This window comes from Lissotriton helveticus, chromosome 8 (assembly GCF_964261635.1).
Source record: "Lissotriton helveticus chromosome 8, aLisHel1.1, whole genome shotgun sequence".
NCBI classification, from domain to species: domain Eukaryota; kingdom Metazoa; phylum Chordata; class Amphibia; order Caudata; family Salamandridae; genus Lissotriton; species Lissotriton helveticus.
This window is the reverse complement of record NC_136069.1, coordinates 70,481,470-70,507,714: the sequence shown is the minus strand read 5'-3', so window position 1 is coordinate 70,507,714 and position 26,245 is coordinate 70,481,470. Positions and strand designations below refer to the sequence as shown.

Sequence of the window (26,245 nt, the reverse complement as noted above, 5' to 3'; positions counted from 1 at the left end):
ATTGCACGCTAAACAAAAAGTAGCAGGAAATGACTGACTTGTGTTTCACATAATTTCGTGTCATTTTGGGAGCAAGTTCTGCAACGTCTGTAAAAGGATTTACACATATTTTACCCACGCTAGTCAGGAGTCTAATGCTGCTGGTCACCCAGGACAAAAGAAAACCAAAAAACTAGTAGAAAGACATTTTTAATGGCGTCAAGGGATATAGTCTGTTCAGGCTTATAAGCCTGAAACTGCCATCTATGGACAGGCCAAGACCTAACATATCAAAACTGCTGGTTTGTTGTTTCCCCTTTCAACTCCCAGTCAACCATGGACAGTGATATCAATGGACTTTGTTGTAAAACGTGTTTCCTCAGATGTCAACACAACTTTCATAGTGGCAGTGGACTATTTCACTAAGCTAGGGCATTTGTCCTATGGAAATGGCTTCCCACAGCTGTGTCACCTGTTTTCCAACAGATCTTCATATTGCATGGCATTACTGAGATTATAATATCTGATAGGGGCTTCCAGTTTACTGGCGGTTTTCGTATGAATTGATGAAATGCATTGGCACAATACATTTCAAATTAACAAGAGATCACACACAGAGAGATGGTAAAACAGAACCTTTAAATCAGTCTATTAGACAGTACTTAAGATGCTTTCTTGTTAACCATCAGACAGAATGGAGCAGATGGATCACCTTGGCCGATGATAACCTTTAATAACTAATTTTATAGATCCACAGGTATCTCTCTATTCTATTGGACCTTGGGAATACATATTGAATGTTCCCACTCACAAGACAGGAATATGCCAAACCATCTGGGACACATTTGTTATGCAAGATGCGATCCGTCCCGCAAACTGTTCTACAACATTTGGCCTAAACAAGGGCAGGGTATACGCGTTTTGCAGATGCTCTTACATCTGCCCCAGTATCTTTTTACCAAGTTCTTGACTATTCCTAGACCTTATCCTAAATTTGCACTTAGACTTGTGGGACCCTTTCAGGTAGAAGAATTACGCATTGTCTATAGTACCCTTGAAGTTACCTATCCACTGGTGAATCCATCCTGTGGGTCATGTCTCTAGGCTTAGCCAGACTGCAGGACTAGTTGCTAAAATTCAGAGAGCTGGGATAGTTTGAGTTAGAGACCATATAAGCAACACCGATGCAGCCAGGCCAAAGGGAGGAAGTGGTGGTGGCATAAAGGGCCCAAAATTATATTATTAATGTGGAGATTGATTCTCAGATTCAGGGTGGGAGGAGGGCAGGAGCAAATAGTTGAGACGTTGCTCTTAGTCTTAACCCAACATACGGACAACTGGCAAATTAGCGTATGGAGGATGACCCCCCCTCCCCCACATGATGTTGTAGCATATGCTTCTGGTCAACTTTGCTATGAGTGACTGTCTAATATGTGATGTCTTTTATAACTTTTGAAGATGTGATACTTTGACTGAGTATGTGTTTTTATGGTCTCCCACTTTGATTGATGGTTTCCTTGAGTCTTATGTAGAGGTGATTATAGACTCTTGATGCAGACATGGCCGATTGGAGTATTTGCTTGCCTGGGAAGGGATTTGATGCCTTAGAACGTTCTTGGAAAACAGCTTCTTACGTAAATGCTCTTAAATCGGTATCATCCTTTCATAAAAACATGTCCCTCTCAAGACCGCACTCACCAATGTTTCCACCTCAAAAATGTTTGCCCCAGTTATTGAACTCAACAATTTCTCATCTACTTTGTGCAGTGAGATTAAAGCTTGCTGATCTTCACTACTATAGATTATCAATAAGTGTTGGGCCCATTCTACTTCAGAGTTAACACGGTCCACCTTGGTTGGACCCCAGAAGAGCCATCCTTAACCGTTCTCTAAAATGTTCAACTTTACTTTTTACTACATAAATATAAACTTCCATCTTTTATTCCACAGGGCCCTTTTGCTGCTAAGTGTGTGTAGTATAAATGTATCACTTTCAATAGAGACATCACTATAAAATGTGCATCAAGGTCTCTTGTTTCCATGAGCACACCCTTCAAAGGTATATTTCAGAATACATTTAAATTTACATAGGAGATTCCTCCCCCACCAGATCTACTGCGCTGGAGTGACTGCTCCAAAATTCATGTTGTAATAGGATTTATAGTTATGGGGTCAGGAGCAGGAACTGGATGGGTAATGACAGAATCTTAAATGCTGACTGCTTGCTCCAGTTGTGAGGCAACAGATGTCTCTAGGCCTTGCCTCATCTTCTATGCTACATGTACCGTGGGTGGGTCCAGCCACCTTGGATGTACATCAGCTTTAGCCAGATGTTTTTCCTTTACGTTGTGTTCATTCGAATGATGGTGTCATACTCTGCGGCATCAAGGGCTGGCGGTGTAGGTGTGGTGGTTCTTTCGGGGAGAACAGTGCCACATTGATGCACAAATGTTGTGAAAGGCAGGACTTGCCTTTTCTTGCCTTATAGTTGCAAAGGGTTTTGTACATTAGCAGAAGAGATGAGTCATCCCACTCATGCTGGCTGGAGGATAGAACTGGTTCAAGTGCTTCACACACATTCCCTTCCTCATTCAGCCCCTTTACACTTTGTGTATTCTGATGATTCACTTCCTAGGAGGGGTTGATGGATCCCTCTTTCATGCCTGTGCATGCTATCTCAGCCTGGCTAATGATTGCTGTTCACTGCTTCAGAAGTTGACATGTGTCTTTCCACTGTCTAGGCTTTACAGAGATTTTAGCCTCTGAAGATTCAATTGCAATCAAGCTGTTCTCTCTTTTGTTGCTATTTGGCTTTATCTTGTAGAAGTTTGTTGGGTTTAATTTGCAGTTGCCTTGTTTTCCTTCCCATTTGTTCTGCCTTTTTGATTCTATGTGCCCTATGTGACAATAGGCAACTCGTCCTTCTGGTGTTGTGGTTGCTAATGTCAGTACCTGTGCTGTGAAATATGTCAGGAACAGGATATACCATTGTTCTTTTTGTCCTTGGGTCCAGAAGCAAAAGCTGAAGTCAATTGGCCTGTGAGGACAAGCACTTCCTCTGACCAAGAGTGGTGCGAGGCGTGCATCGAGACTGCCGCAAGCGCAGGAGCCACAAGGCTCGGCCGCGCAGTCCGTCTGGACCAAACATGGAGGACAAAGACCTTATCAACTGGATCACAAGAGGGCTAAGGGTGTAGATGACACACAGAAGGATTGTGCCTGCTAGTGACCTTGCACTTACCCAGTACACCTACCCTCTCACAGTGGTGAACAGATGGTGTGGCTTTGTGAGGGGTCTACGACTGTGTGTGACTTTGAGGATAGCTGGATCATCTGCTTCATACCATGATCAGCCACGGCTCTTTCATTCAGGCCCGCGGGAGACTCTCCAGCACGGATGTTTTACAGAACCCCACATGCATTTACCACGCATGCCTTTAAACGGGGAAACATCCTTTACAACGCAACTTTTACCACGCAGTGCCTTTACGACGCAACTTTTACCACGCAGTGCCTTTACGACGCAACTATTACAACGAAAACCATTACAACGGATTGCACTGGGGGGCGCTCTAGGATAGGGAATAGATTTAATTTACTATCCAACACCTTCCCTAGTGTCCACGGGGACTGGAGTTAGAATAGTAAATCAAACTATTCACTATCCAGCACCCCTAAGCACTATGCGTTGTAATGGTTTGCGTTGTAAAAGTTGCGTCGTAAAGGCATGCGTGGTAAAAGCATGCGTTGTAACGACGTACATCCCTTTAAACGCAGTCTCTACATTGACTGAGAAGTTACCACATGCTGGACTTTGTAATAGTATAATTTACTATCCCAGCTCCAGTCTACGCAATAGTAGGGAAGGTGTTGGTCTTAAAATCCAACACCAGTCCAACAACGCGCCCCCTGAAGCAAGTCGTTGTAACGACTTGAGTGGTAATGTAGTGACTGCATTGTAAAGGCAGATTGTGGTAATGACTATGTGTTAAAGGATGTTTCTCCTCCAGCCATGGGCTTTTCATGGTGATAGATATGAGAATTGGCACCATTCTCTGTGACTTACAGTTCCCCAGTTATCAGTGTTTAAAGTTAGGTGTCTCCCAAACCTCCAATAGGGTGTCCCTGTGTGTCCCCAACACTAAACCTGTGATGATGATGGCCCTTGCAGAGATAACAGCCTCTGAAGTTATGAACCCCATAACATAACATGGGTGCAAATTGCAAGGTACCATTGCCTCTTCTTTCACCACTTTGCACCTTGACTGATTCAGCACTTGTTTAAGCCTGGCATGGTTTCCAGAGTGCATTTCAGGATATGTCACCTCAACTCTTCCCTTTCCACCATAGTACAGAATCCACTGATCTGAGGCTTGGTTCATTTCTTTGTCAAGCTGTAATGTTGTTTCAGAGATTTTGGAACCTGGTAAACCTGGCTTTTTGGCTTTGGTTCACACCCACTGAACTATTTTCATTGAACCTCTGTGTACACCGATGCTAAGAGAGGGAAGGCACATCAAAGCCCTTTGAGTTACATTGCAGCCATTTGTCTACTGAGGCCTTTATTCATAATTTTTTTTTATATAGTGCTTTACACCACACTCCTAACCTTTGTATGCTTTGTAAATTCCTAATAATGGGGCTCAATTCACTGACTTCAGAAACATGAAAGGCGGAGTCTGTCTTGCTGGAATAGGATATGTTACAACGCAAACATTTACTACACATGCTTTTGCAATACGTTTTTACATCCCAACATCTATTACAACGCATGATTTTACAACGCATGCCATCACAGTGCATTTTTAGAAACTACATTTACAACGCAGTCCATTACAACGCATACCATTACAACGCATAATACTTTTAGGGCAACAGTAGGGTAAGTGTTGGATAGTGTAGGGGTAAAAAATACTATTCCCAATCCAGTGAGTGCAACAGTAGGGTAAGTGTTGGATAGTGTAGGGGTAAAAATTACTATTCTCATGTACCCCAAAACCCATACCCACCCTAAAACTTAAAAAATCCCTATTACTTATCTTATAGTGTGTTGTAATGGCATGCATTGTAGTGACGTGCATTGTAATGGCATGTGTTGTGGTAGCATGCGTTGTAATGGCTGAATTGTAATGGCATGTAATGTAAAGGCTGCTGCTTTGTAACAGCCACGTTGTAAAGGTAGTACGTTGTAATGACTGCGTTGTAATGGATGTTTCCCGGCTTGCTTTGATCAGAAGTTAGGACCTTTGGTTCTGTGCAGATGTTGCTGTGATTACCAAGTGTTTACACACCAAGAAATAATGTTTTGGCTTTCCCTCACTGTAGGATATCACTGCACACAATGATAACATAACCTCATGCGTTTCCACAGAGGTGTTATAATAACATTTACAGGCACATGCATCAAGAAAAGCTTTTGCGAGTCCTTAAGGAAAAGCTTTTGCAAGATTATTAAGGACTCTCCAAAGCCTATGCATGTAGGAATCGCTATTAAAATAGCGATTCCTAAACATTCCTTAATTGAGACTCGCATATTGCAAGTCACAATTAAGGAATGCCTTGCATGCACAATTTGCGAGTACCAATAGGTACTCGCAAATTGCGCATGCAATTTCAGGGGTGTCCTAAGGACACCCTGTTGCACCCCTGAAATTGCTCTGTGCACACATGTTGCGCACACACATGCCCTAAGGGCATGTGTGTGTATAACCTACAACTTTGAAAAATGCACATTATTGCATTTTGCAAAGTTTATGCAAATTACCATCAAGTTTAACTTCATGGTAATTTGCTCCCCGAAATCGCTATTTTAAAATGGCTCTTGCATCGCATTTAAGGAATCGCAAATTGTGATTCCATAAATGCAATCGCAATTTGAGAAAACGCAATTATTTGCGAATTCTCAAATTGCGAGTGCCTTGAACCTCGATGCATCACAAATGCCCTTTTTGCGGGTGCAAACGGATGATTTTTGTGAATCGCACCGTTTGCGCTCGCAAAAACGGATGATGCATGTGCCTGCTAAGGTTTTAGCTCAGCTCTTGAAGCACATAGGATCTTCTGGTTCTCTTTGAAGAGTCCTGTTTCAGCTGCCCAGTTTAATCCCACTACAAATAAAGGTCTGTGCTTTTCCAATGACCAAAATGTAAAAAGTGTACAAAAGCCCGTATGTGTCTAGGCGCTGTATTGTATGCTGTGCCCCACGATTAACTGTTGGAGAACTCCCAATTATGCTGTGCCTACCTATATGGTGAACAATCAGACTATAATTCTGACTGGAAATTGATTTTTTTATTGTGTGTAATTACTGTGTTATGGAGAATTTAAACTTTAAACCAAAGCCCTGACTCCTGGACCAAGCTGTCAGTGAAAGTCTAGAGTGTTATGTAAAAGTTAAAGGTTAGAAAGTCAACCCAATTGAAATGCAATAAAACATAAAAGTCGTTGCACACCAGTAGTAAACAAAAGGGATGCTGCCCAGTAAACATTCTCTGCCCCGGGACCAGGATAAAAAGCTTCCAAGGGATTTCCTCTTGTTATCACCGATGGAACAACAAATCTAAAGATGGTGGACATGTAGTGGGGCATTGTGGGATTGCGGCTGACGTCAGGGGCTGTTTGCTGGCTCTTCGGATGGCCAAGGCCTAAAAGTAAAATTGTATCATTTTTATTAAGACAAATATTTTATTAATTTTTTAAAGAAAATGTCCAGAGCCAGCAACTACATGTGCAGCATGTCAATCTACACAAGGGTCACCTTGGAATGTCTCCTGAAGGGAGCACTCTGGGGAGCCACCATTGTTTCTATGATGGCACTAATTTACTTTATTAGACCTATAAAAGCAGAACTTTTGTTGTGCATTATTTTAAAACTGTTAACGCATGTTTTTATTTTTCTTTCATCAAGGTCTTTATATTGAAGTTATCAAAAAAAGTACCCAAATGGTGCAGCTTGATATATAGATAGATGAAAAGCTCAAATGTGTTTCTAAGCTCAACCAGAGCAATTAAAGAGTTACAATTATGAGCCTCCCTTACCCCCAGCTTCCACCATTGGTCAAGGCAGTGGCGGCTAATTCAAGGGAAGGACATAGCTGCCCCACCATAGTGAATAGCATCTCCAGGGGTGCAAGTCCAGGGCTGTCAGCCTATGTGGGCAAGAGGGCTGTGTCCATTGTGGTGACTCATTTCAAAAGTTGGCTACACTATGTGAAATAAAAAACTTGTGGGTCTTTATGTTAATGATGTACATCAGTTTTTCAAGTGTCATTTTGTCCCAAAACTTGCATTGTAACTTGTAAAGTTCTTGGTGTGTTTTTGAATGCATTAGCTAAATGTATCTTAGCTGCTCCCAGCAGAGAACTTAGCAGGACTCTGCCCTATGGCTTTATGGCTGTTGCTATGTCTTCTTCCAGGCAAAACAATATCACTCCCAGGCCATACAAAATGGGGTACCCCAGTATTGATTTAATGCCACTTAGAATGTCATCCCAAAAGATCTTAAAGTAGGAACATCGAAGTGATAAACAATTACTCACAATAAATGTCTCAGAGTTGTTACCTTCTGTTAAAGTTGTAGCCATGGCCATTACTACCTTTAGAGATTTTCTTCCATAATGAAACTAAATAGAATGTATTAGAGTTTTTGTTAATTGCATTTTTACTGAGACCTACACTGAAAGTTCCTTTGTTCAGAGGGACCCTGATACTATGGTAATTGTTCTGATAAGGCAATTATTTGATATCATGGACGTCATTCGAATAGAATTCTGAACGGACAATCTCAAGTATAGTCTAAGAAATAGCGTGAAAGGATACATTATTTACAAGGCGGCAGGCCACGTTAAGTAGTTTAACGCTGCTTTGTAAATAAGGCAAAGACCCTATCGCCACAGAAATGTTGATAAAAGTGATGTCCTGTAGCGTTAGGGACTTGGAAATATCATATGCACCCAAATGTCAATGTAGTGAGTAGAGTGCAAGAATGTAATCACTTTTTGTTGTTTATGCACGTTGTTCCTTAAAAGGAGGAATCAGGCACCTTTCCCACTCAGTGTGTTGTCAAAAGATTGAAAGAAGAAAGTCAACTCCATCTAGTGGCAGCATAGCCAATAATTAATACTCAACTGAGTGAAGCAGTTGAGCTGCAGTTGGTAACTGCTCAGGTTTTCAGACCTCAGAAAAATATCCCAGCTATCTCTCGGATATTGAAAGCCCCATTTGTTCACAATTTTCATTTAGAAGACAACTTATTTCCCCCCATCATATACACTGAATTTCGTGGGACATAGGTTCACAGGCCTCTTCCAGCCCATGTCTGCAACAGTCAGTTGTATCCAGTGTAATGAATAGTTCTCAGATGTTCGGATACATCACAGGTTCTCATCAATCGCACACTCTCCTATCTGGCCAGAGAGGCCCACCGATCTGTGCTCCTCACTCCAGAGACCATCATCAAACTTGTGTATTATAGAGCCCTCATGTCCGAAAATGAGAGGGAGACTTGTTTTCTCCATCATTCCAGTCATTTCGATACTTGTTCAAGGGTTGAAAAATAGTTCACTATTTCCTCTGGCATAACTTTTAACTTTGGTGCAGACTTCATCGTATACTTCCATCCTATGTTTTGAAGGTTTCTCTTAGCAGAAACAAAGCTGTATTGCTGCTGTTGCTGAAGTCAAGTGAAGTCATGAAAGAAGAATTTCAGCAATCTCATAAGGGGTTGAACCATTTAGTCTGGCATATTGGAGAAAAGCAACTCTGTGAAGTTCAGAAACTGTATAATTATTGTTCTTGTTGGGGTCCCAGGCGGGAGAGGTTGCCAGGCACTTTGGACAGCACTTTCAACAGAGAAAAAGGCCCAAAGACCAGTAGGCATTAAAATTGGCTGGCTGCAGTTCTCAATAAACGATTCTACGTTAGAACCTTCAGTCCATTCAGGAATGCCCACAAATTGGAAATTGTTCTTGCAGGAGCACCTGTTATGATTCTTAATGTACCCCAATATAGGCTTGGTTAGTCTCCTAATCTTTTACCTACATTTACCCTTCCATTGTACTACATAACAGCTTTTGGTGCTGACCTTGTACCTAGTTAGGTGCTTAATAAATGTTATGTGGTTTTCCCCCGAAAACTGCCACATTTATTATGCATGAGGATTCTCAGAATCACAGTAGGATTACAATCTTCTGCATAATAACTGTGTATAAGGTTCATCACCATCGTCATACTCGGCCGACATGACACAGTAAGGTAGAACCCCTGAGGGTACCGTTTTTGGGTATATAAGCACCATATCTTTGCTGGGGCAGGCAGAGGAGAAAGACTTCGGGGTCTTTCACCCTCCCATATCAGGTAATGGGTTGCCTGTATCCTAAGGGGATTCTTGGCTCCACACCTACATTTATGAACTGCCGGAGAGGTGATGGTATGGATGCAGCTGTGTTAGTCCTTTCTATAAAAGAATGTATTGCAAGTGTAAAATCCTAACCAGTTACTCAAGGATCAGTATGAGCAACTCCTAAAGTCTCAAGGAGTATTTTGTGTCATTGCTCATTAGGGATGCCAATTTTGAGCCCCATCACCTTGAAACTCATAGCCTGTCATCTTGTCTCCTTACCCATGGTGTCTTATTAGTCGCTTTCTCCAGGAGTTATGCCTTGTTTGTTGCCAGAGGCTTTAGTATTAGCACAGGCCTGGAAGTGGAGGTGGGGTTGTGGAGTCCTTGCTGTTTTCTAGAATAAGGAAATCAGGGACCAGATTAAAGAAGATGCCAGGCAGTGCAGTGCAGCAACTAACTTTGTTGCACTGCATTGCAGGGCAAGGAGAGAGCAGGAAAGTGCTATATCTACCGAGATGTGATGCTCTACTCCCCTCTCCCTAGTGCCGGAGCACAGGCAGCCATGAGCCACGCACACACCTTTGCACCATAGTGCAAGGGGGTCTACGCGAGTCTAGCCAAGGTTTTGTACCGGAAGGGTGGCCTTCCAGTACCAAATACAATGCTTAAACTAACTTTAAATATTTTCTTGCTTTGTATGTGGGCTGTAGAGTGCAGCACGCATGCAAAGTTGGAAAAGAAAGAAGAAATAAAAGTATTTCTCTTTTTAACACCTGCTTTGAATTGGTGTATTTTGTGGTGCAAAACCCCTGTCTACTATTGTTAGTAGATAGGATTTTGCATTAAAATGCATGGGTGGTCACACAGGAACACCCATGTACCAGCAACATAACGCCCCTCTGGTGCAGACTAACGCACAGCGCCACTTTTGCTGCTTTGTGTTACTTTTAGGTAACTTTCCATCACACAAAAGATTTGCACATCTGGGACCAAGAGTCACACATAAAAAATTATCCAGGTTGGAGGAAGCGGAAGGAGCGGTAGTTGTTCAGATAGAATATACTTGTGATGGGAGTTCTGTACCAATTGATTCTTGCTTTCCTAGTGAGTCACTTGTCCACAAGAAGTGTTTTGACTGCTGTTGGGTTTGTTCCATGGTAAAATGTAAGGATTGGTTTCAGTTCCCTCAGACTCAATTTGTCTGGACCATTCCTCTCTTCCGCCGCACTGTGGCCACCACTAGCAGCTATTCAGGCTGGTCCTCACTGCATCTCAGCCTCCTTGCAGCTGCATGTGAGGTCAACACGAGCCTTGAAGCCACATCTGTGGGCCTACCTCCTCCCAGCATGGCCGCTGTCCACCAGCTCCATCCGTCGGCAATCAGCTACCTCCATCACAGACTTTTTTTTACATCTCCGGACACCTGAGAGACCTGCACTGGCTCCCGGTCAACAAGAGAATCACCTTCCGGCTCCTCACCCACGCACACAAAGCCCTACACAACCAAGGCCCAGGATACCTCAACAGCCGCCTCAACTTCTACGCTCCCAAACGCCAGCTTCGATCGACCAGCCACGCCCTCGCCGCCGTCCCCCGCATCCGAAGAGCCACCACAGGAGGAAGGTCCTTCTCCTACCTGGCCCCCAAGACTTGGAACTCCCTTCCGACCCACCTCCGCCTGACCCAAGACCACCTCGCCTTCAGGAAGCAGCTCAAGACCTGGCTGTTCGAGCAGTAGCGGACCCCCTCCCCCCAGCGCCTTGAGACCCTCCGGGTGAGTAGTGCGCTATATAAATGCTTTGATTGATTGATTGATTGATTGATTTTACCAGGAGCTGGTGAAAGATGGATGGACCTCCCTTTCCCTTTCTGGCTGATGCAGTCTCTGTGCATCCTGCCAGCAGAGGAGGGGTTACATCTTCCTGCAGCTTTGTTCCCTGCATAGTAGATCACAGTCTTCTTGGTTGCCTGCCACCAGTCAGCACATCCCTTCCTCCTAGCAGCAATAACATTTATGACATGTCATAGGATAGGGCATACACAGGCAGTGTTGAGTGTGTGATTGCCAAGCTGGTCTAAGCACTTAATCAGGTGCATTTTAGTCACTCATCTAGCCGTGCCCTACACAATGTTCCTTCTTGGAATAAGTGTCCAGTTATCTAATGTTATTTACATCCAGAGTTGTGGGATGAACCATAATCTTTACCAATTATATTCAGGAATATGGAGGCATTAGAGCCCTATTGCAAGTCACTAATTATTTAGTGTGGCATCCTTTCCATTCCTCAATATAGTGTATGCAGCTCTACCAACCTGTTTTCTGTTGTATCTGTTGTTGCCACTGTGTATCATGCCCCTGGCCATAACTCTGTAAAGTGTTTTTGTAGGGTATACGTATTTCTTGGCTCTATTAAACCCCTTAAAAAGGTGGCCTGTTGTTGCCAGGCTGGCTTCGGTTTAGCCATATCTTTTGCTATCTTTATCCTGGTCATCTGGAGACTAGTCACAGTCTCTTTGGTTCCATACCCTGGATTACAGGGTTACCAGTCAGTCCTTTGCAGCTCAAGGGACATTGCCACATGTGTTCCACCAGCCTGTATTCCAGTAGTAGACAGTAATTTTATCAGGGCAGAGGTGGGGGGGGGCAAACATATACACTCATGCACACCCATGCATTCAAACACATGAACACCCACATATACACCCATTCACTACGCTCACTTACACGACTCATGTCGTGTGCTTGCATAGGCCCTGTCCACGAACTCTTCCATTTGACATGTTCAGGAGTTAAATGTACATCTTTTAAACAGTGACCTTTGTAACACATTTTGCTTGCACATCAGCGTACTCTGGAAATAATTGCTTACATGTACATTTCCTGGTAGGCACATTATCTTCTCCTAGAACATTCTGTACAAGGTTCCTGGTACTGTGTGCAAATCATGTTATGGATTGTTGGCTGTCACGCGACAGCCGTGGGTGGGTGGTATAAACAAGATGTGGCTGATCTGGAGCTCAGGCACTAAATGCACGGGCTTAGTTTAATATATAAACTGAACAAGCCCTTGCTTAGGCAGACGGGGATTTCGACAGGTTTTTTCGTGGTGCTTCCTGTTCCTGAACTCTGGCCCAGTTGGATCCCATCCCTATCCTGAGAAGGGCGGCGGCCTGTTCGACATCAGACATGGCTGGCGGATGAAACACGTACACAGGTTCATGGGGAGTTAGATCACTCTTAGAGGATCTGGAAGATCAGCACATCTATACTTCGGTGTGCTAGGATAGGTGGAGTTAGGTAGAAGTACAATTATATATTTACATATAATCTGATGCAATTGTACAACAGTTGACTTATTCATCCTGTTTACCATTTTTCTCATGCTGGTGACTTTGGTTTACTTCAGTTTATTAATCATAGTAGCACAAATATTTTACACAAAATTGCAGTTGCCTCAATAAATATTTGAAACGCCACTTGTGTATTTCTTGGGTACCTCTTTGCGTATGCCTGAGCAACAAACGAAAGTGTAAGATTTGTTTCCACAACTTCCTTGGGGGATTAGGGTCGTCATGTTCTGAGGTTACAGACATCATCTGGTGCGGTGTGTATTAGAGGTACAGATGATGCACTAAGAGCTGGCCAGGTACCAGGTCACCAGATTCTGATAGTATATGCCAAATCAGTGCCACATAGTTTTGATGCTTATGTGACCAAAATGCAGAGGGGCAGATTTACAAGCCCCCTGCGCCACCAGTACGTCACTTTTCGTGATATACTGGTGGCAAAGGGGGCTCCTCCATATTTACAAGAACAGGAAAAGCCACCCTGCGTGACTTTTCCCCTCCTTGTCAATACGGCCTCTTCACACGCAGCACTTTGTGCTGAAAGGGCGTTCCATGGGTGTTGCTGTGGGTGTTCACACGCAACACCCATGGAACAAGACACATCTCCAGATTTACGAGAAATCGTAAATGTGGAGATGCGTTAGAATGCTACGCCACCCCTGAGGTGGCGTAGCGAGGCGCAACGAGGAGAAATATTTACATTTCTCCTTGTTTTTTCCTCATTCAATGCGTGCTGCATGCTACAGCACGCATTGAAAGAGGAAAATGCCTGTAGTACTTGTTTTTGTGCAGGAAGGTACTCCTTCCTGCACAAAAACAATCTCCCCATGACGTAGTTATCCTTGCACCATAGTGCAAGGGTGCCTGCGCCAGCGCATGGCTGCAGGTTGTGCGCCAGTGCAGGGGGGAGCACAGAGATACGACATATTCTTGTAGATATGTCCCATCCCTGTGCTTCGGAGGTGCTGCAGCGTGGTGCAGCCAAAGGGCTTGCGGTGCCACTCTGCGGCACTTCCTTGCAGATCTGCCCCACCGTCTTTCTGAGAAAGTAGGAACTGTACGACAGCCGCACAGTGCTTTAGATTACCGCTGGTGACCACCAGCCTCCTTGCAGCTGCATGTGAGGCCAGCCCCAGCTTTCAAGCTACATCGGGGGCCTGCCTCCACCCAGCATGGTCGCTGTCAATCAGCTCCATCAGTTGGAAGCAAACTTTCTTCCCCAGGAGCTGGTGGACGATGGACTGCCCGCCTTTTCCCTTTCCGGCTGATGCAGTCTGTCGCTGTGCATCCTGCCAGCAGAGGTGGAGATGCACCTTTCTGCAGCTTTGTTCCCTGCATTGCAGATCATAGCCTACTGTGTGCTTCGCTGAGCTGTTCTGCACACTTAGCCGTTTAGTCACTCATCTAGCCGTGCCCTCCACAATGTTACTTCTTGGAAAAAGCACCTAAATATCTATACTACTATTATAAAGAGAGAACTGTGTCCTTTGAGGCGGGTAAACTCCAGAAGTACACCACCAATCACAACACCCAATACAGCATTGGAAAGGGGAGGTCCAGGAAGATGGACATAGGCTATACAGCACCACACCATATACATTAGGGGGGGAAAGAACGTTAGGGGAAAAGTAGTCCTTGGGCGTATGCATACAGTGATATGAATGCGGCGTTCGGCGTCATGGGCGCATACAACGCTTGCGAGAGGTGCAATGGCGTGTGAGCATGGTGTTACGTAAACGCGGCGTTCGGCGTCTGGCCAGGAGCGCGGGGAGGAGCGCGGAACCGACACCCAGTTCAGTGCAATGTCCACCACCATCATGGTGAAGAGAGCGGCGGCGACAGTGGGGCCGTGGGGCTGAGACGGCCCCCGAGGATGGCGCGGGCTATGATGGTGAGAGGGTACGGAGTGAACGGAGGGGTGAAGGGGACTGAAGAGAGGTAAGGGAGTTCCTGGTAGGGTGAGGAAAGGTACGCTTTGGTAGGTTGAAGACGTGAGACTGAAAGCAAGGACATGGGTGGGATGAGGTGGGGGGTCTGAATGAGGTGTCAAGTGTAACTGACGGGTTGGGAGGGTGTAGAGATTAAGAGGTGACGTGGGTTAATGTAATAGGCTGAGGAGGTGATGGGGTACACATGGGAGTGGGCTGAGATGAGGGAAGTCTGAGGTGAGTATACTTGAGTGATGGTGTGAGGATGAGGTGACTGGGCTCAGGAGGTTTGGGGGGGGTAGGTGGGCAGGTGGATGGCCGAGACAGGTGAAGCTGAGGCTCTCAGAACAGAAGGCCAGGTAGTTTGAGGGGAAGTCAGCAAAAAGGGGTGATTGGCAAGAGAGAGAAAGGAGCTGCCCGTGTCCGGGGTGCGCAATGCTGGGGAGTACCTTTCACCTCACAAAGCCTACCCGGACAACGTCGGGACGGGCTGCTAGTATGATATATATTTACATCCAGAGTTGTAGGGTGAACTGTAATCTTTACCAATTGTTGTATTCAGGAATGGAGCCTTATTGCAAATCACCCTTCCCATTCCTCAATATAGTGTGTGCAGCTCTACCAACCTCTGTTTGCTGTGGTATCTGTTATTGCCACTGTGTACCATGCTGCTGGCCATAACCCTGACCAGTGTATCTGTGGAGGTATGTAACGTTTACAACGACATTTTTACAACGCACTACCATTACAACGCAGGTATTACCACGCATACCATTACAACGCATTGCGCTGGGGGGCGCTCTAGGATAGGGAATAAGTTTAATTTTCTATCCAACACCTTCCCTAGTGTCCACGGGGACTGGAGTTGGAATAGAAAATTATACTTACCACTATCCAGCACCTCTAAGCGCTATGCGTTGTAATGGTATGCGTGGTAAAAACCGCGTTGTAAAGGTATGCGTGGTAAAAGTATGCGTTGTAACGTCATACATCCATCTGTGGAGTATATGTATTTCTTGCCTCTATTAAAGCCCTTACAAATGGTGGCCCGTTGCTGCAAAGGTGCCATAAACTTAGCCATATCTTTCGCTGTCTTATCCTGGTCATCTGGACGCTAGTCACGTTCTCTTCTCTTCCATACCCTGGATTACGGGGTTACCAGTCAGTCCTTTGCTGATCAAGGGACCGTGCCACATGCCTTCCACCAGCTGGTGCTCCAGGGATGGCCTGTAATTTTAGCAGGGAGAGGGGCAGGGGGGGCCACACACACACACACATATACACTCACTCATGCATTCACACGCGTGCATACACACCCATTCACAACACTCACTCATACACATACATACAAAATACGTACATACACACACGCATGCAAAAAACAACAAAAAACAAAACTTTCAATAGAGTTCTCCGGGAGGGAAGTCTCGGAGGCCATGAGAGGGTTAGGACTGCTGCATTCCCTCATTGGCTGAAGGAAAACAGCAGTCCCTCATGCGCCAGAGTGGAATGAGGTTAGTGAGCTTGCTGACCCCGGCCCACTCTGTGATTGGCTGTCAGTGATCGCCACTCAGCCCGAGGCACTTCAGGGCTCAAAACTGAAGCCCCCAGGTCCGAGGCCTCGTCATGCGGGGGAGGGGCCTCGAGACACTTTGGACAGGCAGAGGAGGCCACGCCCACAGGGCTGTGAAATCCTCAGCCCGGCAAAGATCCGCTCAGGGAGCCCGGAACGTCATCATTTAGCGCATGTCTAGCTCCTGGCTGACTGACATGAACAAGGAGAGTGTCTGTCAGGCTGACCTTTGCTCAGTCTGACAGACACTCTTCTTGTTGGGTAAAATGTGGGGGGGCAGGGCCGTGGCTGCTGTGTTCCTGATGCCAGTGGGCTGAGACACTTACAGGCAAGGTCGGACTGGTAGTAGCGGGCACTGGGCAATTCTCCGGTGGGCCGCCAGGATTGGGGGCCGGTTTTGAGCCCCTGGGGCCCGATTTTTTTACAGGGCCAGGGCCAATTTTGCAGCATAGCTGCAATATCGGACACTGTAACAAAATCGGCAGAAACCGGCTGTGGCAAACAGCTCAGCCACACCCCCAACCCACCACTTTGCCAGGGCCGGTTTTGGTTCCCAGTCCAGCCCTGCTTACAGGGTGTTTCTTTTCTCTCCATCTCCCTTCCAGTTTTCCCCCCAGTATTGTCACTTCAGATTCTGGTGTTCATTACATGTCTTATTTGCCTACATTTGGATTGTAAATTCATCTATCCCAAATCATTTGGTTTGAGCCAAAATTTGGTTCAAAACTAATAGTAAAGTTTTTTTTAAATTTTAATTGGTGGGAATCGCTCTATCTCAACATCCCCCCTCCACTCCTATCTCGTTTCTTCCTCACACTTCTCGGATTTCTCCACTTCATTCCTTCCTTCACTACTTTCCCCACCAGTTTCTCTTCCAATAATTGTTACAGGAGTGGAGAGACCCTGCAAGACCTCCATTTTACACCTTCTTACAGCCACTCCTCTTGGCCCTGTACTTCCTCTTTCCTCCTGTATCTGCATTCTCATTTTGTTTTTTTCTGTTACATCCTTCTCTTTTGCCCTCATTGTCTAACTATTTCCCCTTTCTCACTAATTGTTTTTAAACTCTTTATATGTGACCCCAATGATTTACACCTGTCATTGGGTACCAAAAGCTTGTTCTGTGTTTTTAAGTCAACCTCAAGTTATCCATCAAAGTATATCCTTCTTTCAAAGAAATATGTCAGCCGAATGTTAATGGTTTTGTCCATTTTATTTGGCTTGCAGACCACAAAAATAACAACGCAACAAAAAACTTAGAAAAACACAGAATAAATGCTTGTAACAATCATCTGGAATATGGATACACGAAAATAAAAGAAGGCGCAGACACAGGCAGCCGAGACAATTTGTGTTGTTTTTCTGTATGGTTTATAATACTGAAAAATGAATAAATGTAATAAAATAATACAAAAAAAACCAGGACAGCACCTTTCAAAGTAAACAGCAATAGAAATACTGCTTGGAATTGAAGGGGAACTGACTCCCCACAAAAAATACGTGGTCAAAGTAATGTAACAGAATTTCAACAGCTCTAAAGTAGACAACAGTACACGTTATTTTCCTTAGCGTGCCAGCAGCCGCTCAACCAATCCTTCTGATTTTAACCCAGTCTCACATCTGACACTATGTCATTGATCTAAGTGAACTCAACAAGCTCATTGTAATGGCCGCCATGCACAAGGAGGGAACAAGATGGCCGCCACAAGCACACAACACTACACCCGGGCTAAAATATTTTGTTCTTCAAAATGTCTGCGAGGCATCGTAAAAGACACTTTTTTTAAATTAAAGAGGGTTTTGCTAGAGATTTGCCCTCAATATAATCATTGATAAGACAGGTGTGGAAGCTGAGAAGTTTTGTGGTTTAGTAGAAATGGGTGGTCACCGAGCAGTAGTTATGTCTATGCTTTAGGAAAGGTAGACATGCTGTTGCCACAAGACCCCTCCATTTCCACTTCTGCTAATGTGTCTTTTAACAGAACTGCTATTGGTTCCATAGTGGTGGTGACTAATGTTTTGCGCCCCAAAGAATTACGCTCATTTAACTGTGGTAAATGTAAATACTTGCCCTTTTACCACACTACGCTTATGCTACGCGTGGAGCTTTGTTCAAGCGGCAGCGTACTCTGACTTCATTCAATAGCATCTGTGTGAAAAGTGGTACGCTTGACTGTCTACCAACAACTCAACCACTCTCAATGTATTACTGTTGCCTAGTATGACCCGGCCACCCCGTGCACCAAGCCGCCAATCAGGATGGGCCTTACTTTCAAAATGTGGTTACAAAAGTGGGCGTGATTATCTTTATGAATTCCCGGATGATTTTGAGGAACTTTCTATTGCATTTTCAACGGAGATGTGAACATTAATTTGGAAAAGGAACACACCTACCCGCCCTAAAGAGGGTTTTGATCCACCGTTCTACATCAGCACGTGAAAGGGATTGGACTTGTAACCAACATCGCGACTGTATTGTGGCCATACCCCAAAAATAACCATCGTGGTACAAGAACAATGCCTCACCACCCAAGCCCAGATCCTCTCGCGCCCCACCTGGAGACATCATGCTCTTTGGCTTTTGTGCACGAAACATGAATGATGACGTCACCAGCAGTAGCGCGAGACCATCGGTTTTTGGCGGAAGAAATGGCTTTACCACGAGAACCTCAAGTGCGCATTTTCATCTTATTTTGAAGACGAAAAATCAATTACATTGTTTGATTTTGAAGCACAACATGGTAATACAATATGTTAAATAACAAACCAAAAAACACTGCTAGCTAGGAATACAAAATTATATTTTCTAAATAAAAAAATGTAAAAAAATGGGAATGGTTAGCTAGTCCTTGACATGGGTAAAAGTAGCACTTACATGGAGTGTCAGGGTAGCCGGTGCAAAAAACAGTGGAAGGGAGCAGGCGAGACATGCGTTTGACGGATGGGGAACAGAGAGGAAGCACAGGCTAAGAAAAAGACATGTGGAGAAGTGGGGCAGAGGAGTCGATCCTTTTATTCCCCCCAAAAGTTATCCACGGTCTTTAATGGAGGCAGCAGCCGTGATGGGGACCTGCTAGAGCTCTATAGGTGCACTACTGAACAAAAATTACTCTGTCTACCGCTCAAGGGGTCTAAAATGTATCAGAGAAGTGGCTTGTGGGACAGAGAGTGGGTCTACCTTATTTTTTTACTTTTTTACTCATGAAAACAGAGTGCGATCACAGATTTTGCAAAAACACAGACTCCTAAGTAAAGTCTTTAAAAATCTAAAACTTAAATGCGGCAACTATCTCTCTCCAAATATTGCAAGCTGTATTTAATTCCTACATCAAGCCAAGCACACTTCCCAGAAATATAAGACTGTGTTAATTTACCATTCGAAGTCCGCTCATCCCATATTCAGGGGCAAGTGTCAGGATTTGGGCTAGCTCCAAGTTTAACAGGGAGGTATTGATTAAGGTCGACACCTGCTACTCTATGTTTAGAAGTCTATGTTTTTGCAAAAGATGTTCTAAAAGTGTGTGTTTTCTCATCCTCCCATTGTAATGCCTCAATAAGGGACCACAGAGCATAACATGCTTTGTTGCAGGGAAAGCAGAGTTCTCAAAAAAGTTGCTCTTGAGTTTCGGGGGGATGATACCCCCTTCTCCAAACACACACGCTTTAAGTTTCAGACCCCATACAATAAAATGATCATCACATCCTGTTATCAGTCTCTCAAGTGCGTCTCCATTGGAGTCGGGGGTCCTTGTCGCGAGATGTTACTCACTGCCTAACTCCACCAGTTGCCCCATACAGAGCTTGCGTGTAATTGGTTTCTGAAACACTTACAGCTGTAAAAGACTCCCAGATTTTATCTACTCACTCCCCAAATAAAACCCTGCATTGCCTACCTACTTCTTGTTTCCCCTTCTGATAGGTACCAAAGTTTAGTGCCTGTCCTTTCTGAGTAGTGAGTGGAAAGGGCGGTAGTGGGGAGGGGCGGAGCCAGGGCACCTTGCTTCCGCGTGTCACTTCCTTCACTCCTCCTGCTACTTGCGCCTTAGCCTACAAGGTCAAGTTGGTTTGGTTACTGATGTAAAACAACCAGTTTAAATTTCCCAGAAAAAAAATACAAGAAATTTGGGCACCAACACCATGCAAGATTCTGGTCTTCAACAGCGCGTATTTCCTCTGGTGGCTTTTAAGACGCAGAGGCTGTTGCCAAGCGCTGACCTAGGTAATAGAATGGACACCATCTGCAGTTTTCTTCCCTTCCCCATACAAAAATGCTCTGGAAACCCACCCAAGTCTGTTTTTTTAACAAATCCCCAATTGAAATGAACAAAACATATTCTTCAATTAAAAAAAATTGTCGATATAAATGGCAAATATTTATGATCTGGCAAAAGAAGCTCCCTCTGCGCGTCAAACCCCGCGCCGATGAATAGAGGTGCGCGTGCGTGCTGGGAGCAAATCTTCTTGGCTCCTCCCATGGCAGTGACATCATGCGGTCTACATCTCCTTGCTGCTCATCTTTTTGGATTTTTCAGCCGTCTCCTTAAGAATGAAAAAATAATAATTAAACGCAGCACTAGACCACAAGAGGCTGACTCTTGTGCTAGAAAATGTTTTGTAGTAGTTGCATTGTTTTTACAAGAGTAGGAATCATTCTGTAGACATTCTGATGTGGTTATGCCAGTTGCACAATTTTCATAAGGGAAACTGGGCTAAATCCCACTTCTTCAGAGACACTTTCAGCTTAACTCTACAGAAGGTTGATTTGGAATTTTATTAATAGAGTAAAATGTGTTCATGTTATGACTTTTAACCACATCCTCTTCATCCACATAATAGACTACTAAACCCATGTGGGGCTGTCATATTCATCACCATACGCTGACTTTCTATAATGCAGATGCTGCCGTCTTACTTATCATAAATTGTAGACTATCATGCATAGATGCCGGTATGAAAATCACCATCAGCAGATTTAATGTGATGAACTTGTGTGTTGTGCTGTTCATCATCAGGATCGAAATGGTTACTTACCAGTAGGAATAGTTTTGCAGCCTGAAGAATTTTCTGGATTCACATGCTGTGCATCTATTCTGCCAGCTAGTGGTTGGGTCTGGAAACGTGTTAGTCCTTCTTTTTTAGGTCTCGCCTAGGCAGCGCTTGCACTGGCTCTTCAAGACATGCTGTATTCAGGATATGGAAGTGAGACTAGATGGAATCTAGAATCATCCCTAACGGGCACACACTTTATTGTCTTCTGAATGAGGAAGACTTCCACTCCTGTTCATTGTTGATTTTAACAATGAACAGGAGTGGAAGTCTTCCTCATTCAGAAGACAATAAAGTGTGTGCCCGTTAGGGATGATTCTAGATTCCATCTAGTCTCACTTCCAAATTCAATTATCGACGTCGTAGGACACTCGACGCCTCCTTCCGGTGCACCAGAAACTTTAATAACGTGTTTAGCATCATACAAATTTTTCGGCTGTGCATCTATCCAAAGTTATTAGATTGTATTCAGGATATGGTCATAAAGCTCTGCCCACTTTCTGCCTTTCTTTTTAATTGACTCTTGTCCCTGTCTTTTGTAAATGGTGGCTTTCCATTGGTCAATAGACTTAGTAGTCCTTCCTTGTCTCTTCTTGTAACCTCCCATGAGGACACCCTCAGTTACATGTGCAGCCTCAAGGCACTATTTTCTTAAAAGGCTTCAGGCAGGACACACACTTGGTTCTAAGCTAGGCTGGCAGTGGTTACTTCACTCACTAGAACACCTCACATTTATATGAGACTGTCTATAAATTTTCCAACATCAGTTTCACACAAAGTAAAACCTAATCCAAAATCAATGTAATATTTTTTTTGCCATATTTCAAAGATACTAATTGTATATATGGACATAGCTATTTGAATGTACTCATAACATGCAATGCATTATGGGTAGGGTGGATTTACCATATCTTCTGCAGGGTTCAGTACCATATGTGACCCAAAGGGGTCCACTTCTGGCCACGCCACATATGGTACTGCACTCTGCAACATGGGTAGGTAAAGAACATTGCCATTTATAATGAACCTGCTTGCTTTTCGTAAAGCTGTAAAGACCTTTCTGTTCTCCTGCCCCTAAGGCTTTGCCCTTTTGGCCTGCTCCATCCACTCCACCTTACCGCTCACTAGCGCCGGGACGCCTCTTTGCTGGGGCAGCTGTTGCGCTTCAATAAACTAATAACATAACATAACATGCAAATAACTCCAACTTTGTAGACATGCACTGCTGGTGCCTTGTTCACTAGGGACCTCTAGGAGCAGCTTGCGGTACTGCACGGAGACATGCTGTGCTGGTGCCTTGCTCACTAGGGACCTCTAGGAGCACATGTGGTACTGCACCTAGACATGCAGTGCTGGTGCCTTGCTCACAAGGGACCTCTAGGAGCAGCTAGCGGTACTGCACCTAGACATGCAGTGCTGGTGCCTTGCTCACAAGGGACCTCTAGGAGCAGCTGGCAGTACTACACCGAGACATGCAGTGCTGGCGCCTTGCTCACTAGGTACCTCTAGGAGCAGCTTGCGGTGCTGCACCTAGGCATGCAGTGCTGGTGCCTTGCTCACAAGGGACCTCTAGGAGCAGCTAGCGGTACTGCACCTAGACATGCAGTGCTGGTGCCTTGCTCACAAGGGACCTCTAGGAGCAGCTGGCAGTACTACACCGAGACATGCAGTGCTGGCGCCTTGCTCACTAGGTACCTCTAGGAGCAGCTTGCGGTGCTGCACCTAGGCATGCAGTGCTGGTGCCTTGCTCACAAGGGACCTCTAGGAGCAGCTAGCGGTACTGCAACTAGACATGCAGTGCTGGTGCCTTGCTCACAAGGGACCTCTAGGAGCAGCTGGCAATACTACACCGAGACATGCAGTGCTGGTGCCTTGCTCACTAGGGACCTCTAGGAGCACATGTGGTACTGCACCTAGACATGCAGTGCTGGTGCCTTGCTCACAAGGGACCTCTAGGAGCAGCTAGCGGTACTGCACCTAGACATGCAGTGCTGGTGCCTTGCTCACAAGGGACCTCTAGGAGCACATGCGGTACTACACCTAGACATGCAGTGCTGGTCCCTTGCTCACTAGGGACCTCTAGGAGCAGCTTGAGGTACTGTGCCGAGACATGCAGTGCTGGTGCCTTGCTCACTAGGGACCTCTAGGAGCAGCTAGCGGTACTGCACCTAGACATGCAGTGCTGGTGCCTTGCTCACAAGGGACCTCTAGGAGCAGCTGGCAGTACTACACCGAGACATGCAGTGCTGGCGCCTTGCTCACTAGGTACCTCTAGGAGCAGCTTGCGGTGCTGCACCTAGGCATGCAGTGCTGGTGCCTTGCTCACAAGGGACCTCTAGGAGCAGCTAGCGGTACTGCAACTAGACATGCAGTGCTGGTGCCTTGCTCACAAGGGACCTCTAGGAGCAGCTGGCAATACTACACCGAGACATGCAGTGCTGGTGCCTTGCTCACTAGGGACCTCTAGGAGCACATGTGGTACTGCACCTAGACATGCAGTGCTGGTGCCTTGCTCACTAGGTACCTCTAGGAGCAGCTTGCGGTACTGCGCCGAGACATGCAGTGCTGGTCCCTTGCTCACTAGGGACCTCTAGGAGCAGCTTGAGGTACTGTGCCGAGACATGCAGTGCTGGTGCCTTGCTCACAAGGGACCTCTAGGAGCACATGCGGTACTACACCTAGACATGCAGTGCTGGTGCCTTGCTCACTAGGGACCTTTAGGAGCAGCTAGCAGTACTGCATGAGACAAGCAGTGCTGGTGCCTTCCTCACTAGAGAGCTCTAGGAGCAGCTTGCGGTACTGCACCTAGACATGCAGTGCTGTGCCTTGCTCACTAAGGACCTCTAAGCAGTTTGCAGTACTGCACCTAGACATGCAGTGCTGGTCCCTTGCTCACTAGGGACCTCTAGGAGCAGCTTGAGGTACTGTGCCGAGACATGCAGTGCTGGTGCCTTGCTCACAAGGGACCTCTAGGAGCACATGCGGTACTACACCTAGACATGCAGTGCTGGTGCCTTGCTCACTAGGGACCTTTAGGAGCAGCTAGCAGTACTGCATGAGACAAGCAGTGCTGGTGCCTTCCTCACTAGAGAGCTCTAGGAGCAGCTTGCGGTACTGCACCTAGACATGCAGTGCTGTGCCTTGCTCACTAAGGACCTCTAAGCAGTTTGCAGTACTGCACCTAGACATGCAGTGCTGGTCCCTTGCTCACTAGGGACCTCTAGGAGCAGCTTGAGGTACTGTGCCGAGACATGCAGTGCTGGTGCCTTGCTCACTAGGGACCTCTAGGAGCACATGCGGTACTACACCTAGACATGCAGTGCTGGTGCCTTGCTCACAAGGGACCTCTAGGAGCAGCTGGCAGTACTACACCGAGACATGCAGTGCTGGTCTCTTGCTCACTAGGGACCTCTAGGAGGAGCTTGCGGTACTGCACTGAGACATACAATGCATGTTCCTGGCTCACTATGAAAGCATTAGCAATGCACTAGTTTCCCATTACTGAAAGTATGAGCTATTGGCGTTGCATTATTATTTGCAACACCAGTACCTCAAACTATTAGTAATGCGAGACCTATTGCATTGCAAATGCTTGTTTTTTTGTTTCCCGGTTGTGGCCGTTGTCAACCACTACTTGGTGGTATGTTCTGGAATTTCCTGTGCATGGTCGCTATCTTCAAAGAATGTTTTTTCACTGCCTTGTAGTGTTGCATTCCTCGTCTGGTTGCCTATTTCCCCATTTCTGGGAAGTTGGGTGGGTCGCATGTGAATGCAAAACACACTTCATGCTGCAAAACGAATAGTTTTCTTACCTGTCGGTGTAGTTTTGCAGCTTGAAGATCTTTCTGGATTCACTATGCTGTGCATTATTCCGCGGTCTTGTGGTTGGGTCCGGATTCGTAGTCTTTTCTTTGTGTGTGTTTTTTTTTTTTTTTCTTTGCCCAGGTGGGCGTCGGCGTCACACCCCCTTTGGGTGTATTTCCGGTGACGTCGGCATGCTTCCTGCGGAAGCTCCCACTCTTGGGCGCCATCTTCGGGTTCTTTTTTTCCGTGTTTCTTTCGTTTCCGAAGTAATGGCAATGTTCTTCTTAGTTTGTATTTACCGCTTTGTACTTTCAAAGTCTATTCTTTAGTTAACCACCTCTTCTCTCTCCAGCCTCATCTTTCTGGCGGAGGTGGGTGGGTTCGCTAGTGAATCCAGAAAGATCTTCAAGCTGCAAAACTACACCGACAGGTAAGAAAACTATTCGTTTTGCAGCGTGAATCTTTCTGGATTCACTATGCTGTGCATAGATTTTGTAGCGGTTTCTCATCTCTGTGGCGGCTGGGTGGAAGATGAGCGTTGGGTGTTGAATATGTGCTGTAGCACCTTCTGTCCCACTTGAGCTTCCTTGTTCATTTGTATGTCCATACAGTAGTGCTTCGTGAACGTGTGCACCGAAGCCCATGTTGCCGCCAGGCATATGTCCTCTATGGGTGTGTTAGCCAGGAAGGCTATTGTAGCGCCCTTCTTCCTGGTGGAGTGGGCACGTGTCCCCTCAGCCAGTTCCTGTCCTGCCCGTTTGTGGCAGAGTTGGATTGTTTGTGCGATCCATCGTGCAATGGTCCTTTTGGTTACTGCTTTGCCCATGAAGCTGTTTGCGAAGGACACAAAAAACTGTTTCGTTTTCCTGTGCCCCTTTGTCCTTTCAATGTAGTGCATGACTGCCCTTCTGGCGTCCAGGGTGTGCAGAGCTCTCTCTGCGCTGGTTGTGGGTTTTTGGAAAAAACTCGGTATCTGTATAGACTGGTTCATGTGAAAATTGGATACCACCTTCGGCATGAAGTGTGGGTCAGTCCTCATCACAACTCTATCGTTGTGTATTTGTATGTATGGTTCTTGTAGCGTCAGCGCTTGAAGCTCGCTTACTCTGCGTAAGGACGTTATCGCAACCAGGAAGGCTGTTTTCATAGTTAGCATCTTTAGGGAGGCCTTGTGAAGTGGTTCAAAGGGCTCTTTCATGAGTTCCGTTAGGACTGTGTTCAAGTTCC

General features: G+C 45.5%; 1 protein-coding gene across 1 annotated transcript in view; it reads right to left on the bottom strand.

The window, feature by feature from the left end:
• Window positions 1-19,663: 19,663 nt before the first annotated feature.
• Window positions 19,664-26,245, bottom strand: part of FSTL1 (follistatin like 1) — a 137,216-nt gene continuing 130,634 nt past the window's right edge. The window contains exon 11 of the mRNA XM_078656646.1: window positions 19,664-20,707. Coding sequence (XP_078512772.1) covers window positions 20,663-20,707 — 45 coding nt within the window. The 3' untranslated portion in view covers window positions 19,664-20,662. The remainder of the gene's footprint in view (window positions 20,708-26,245) is intronic.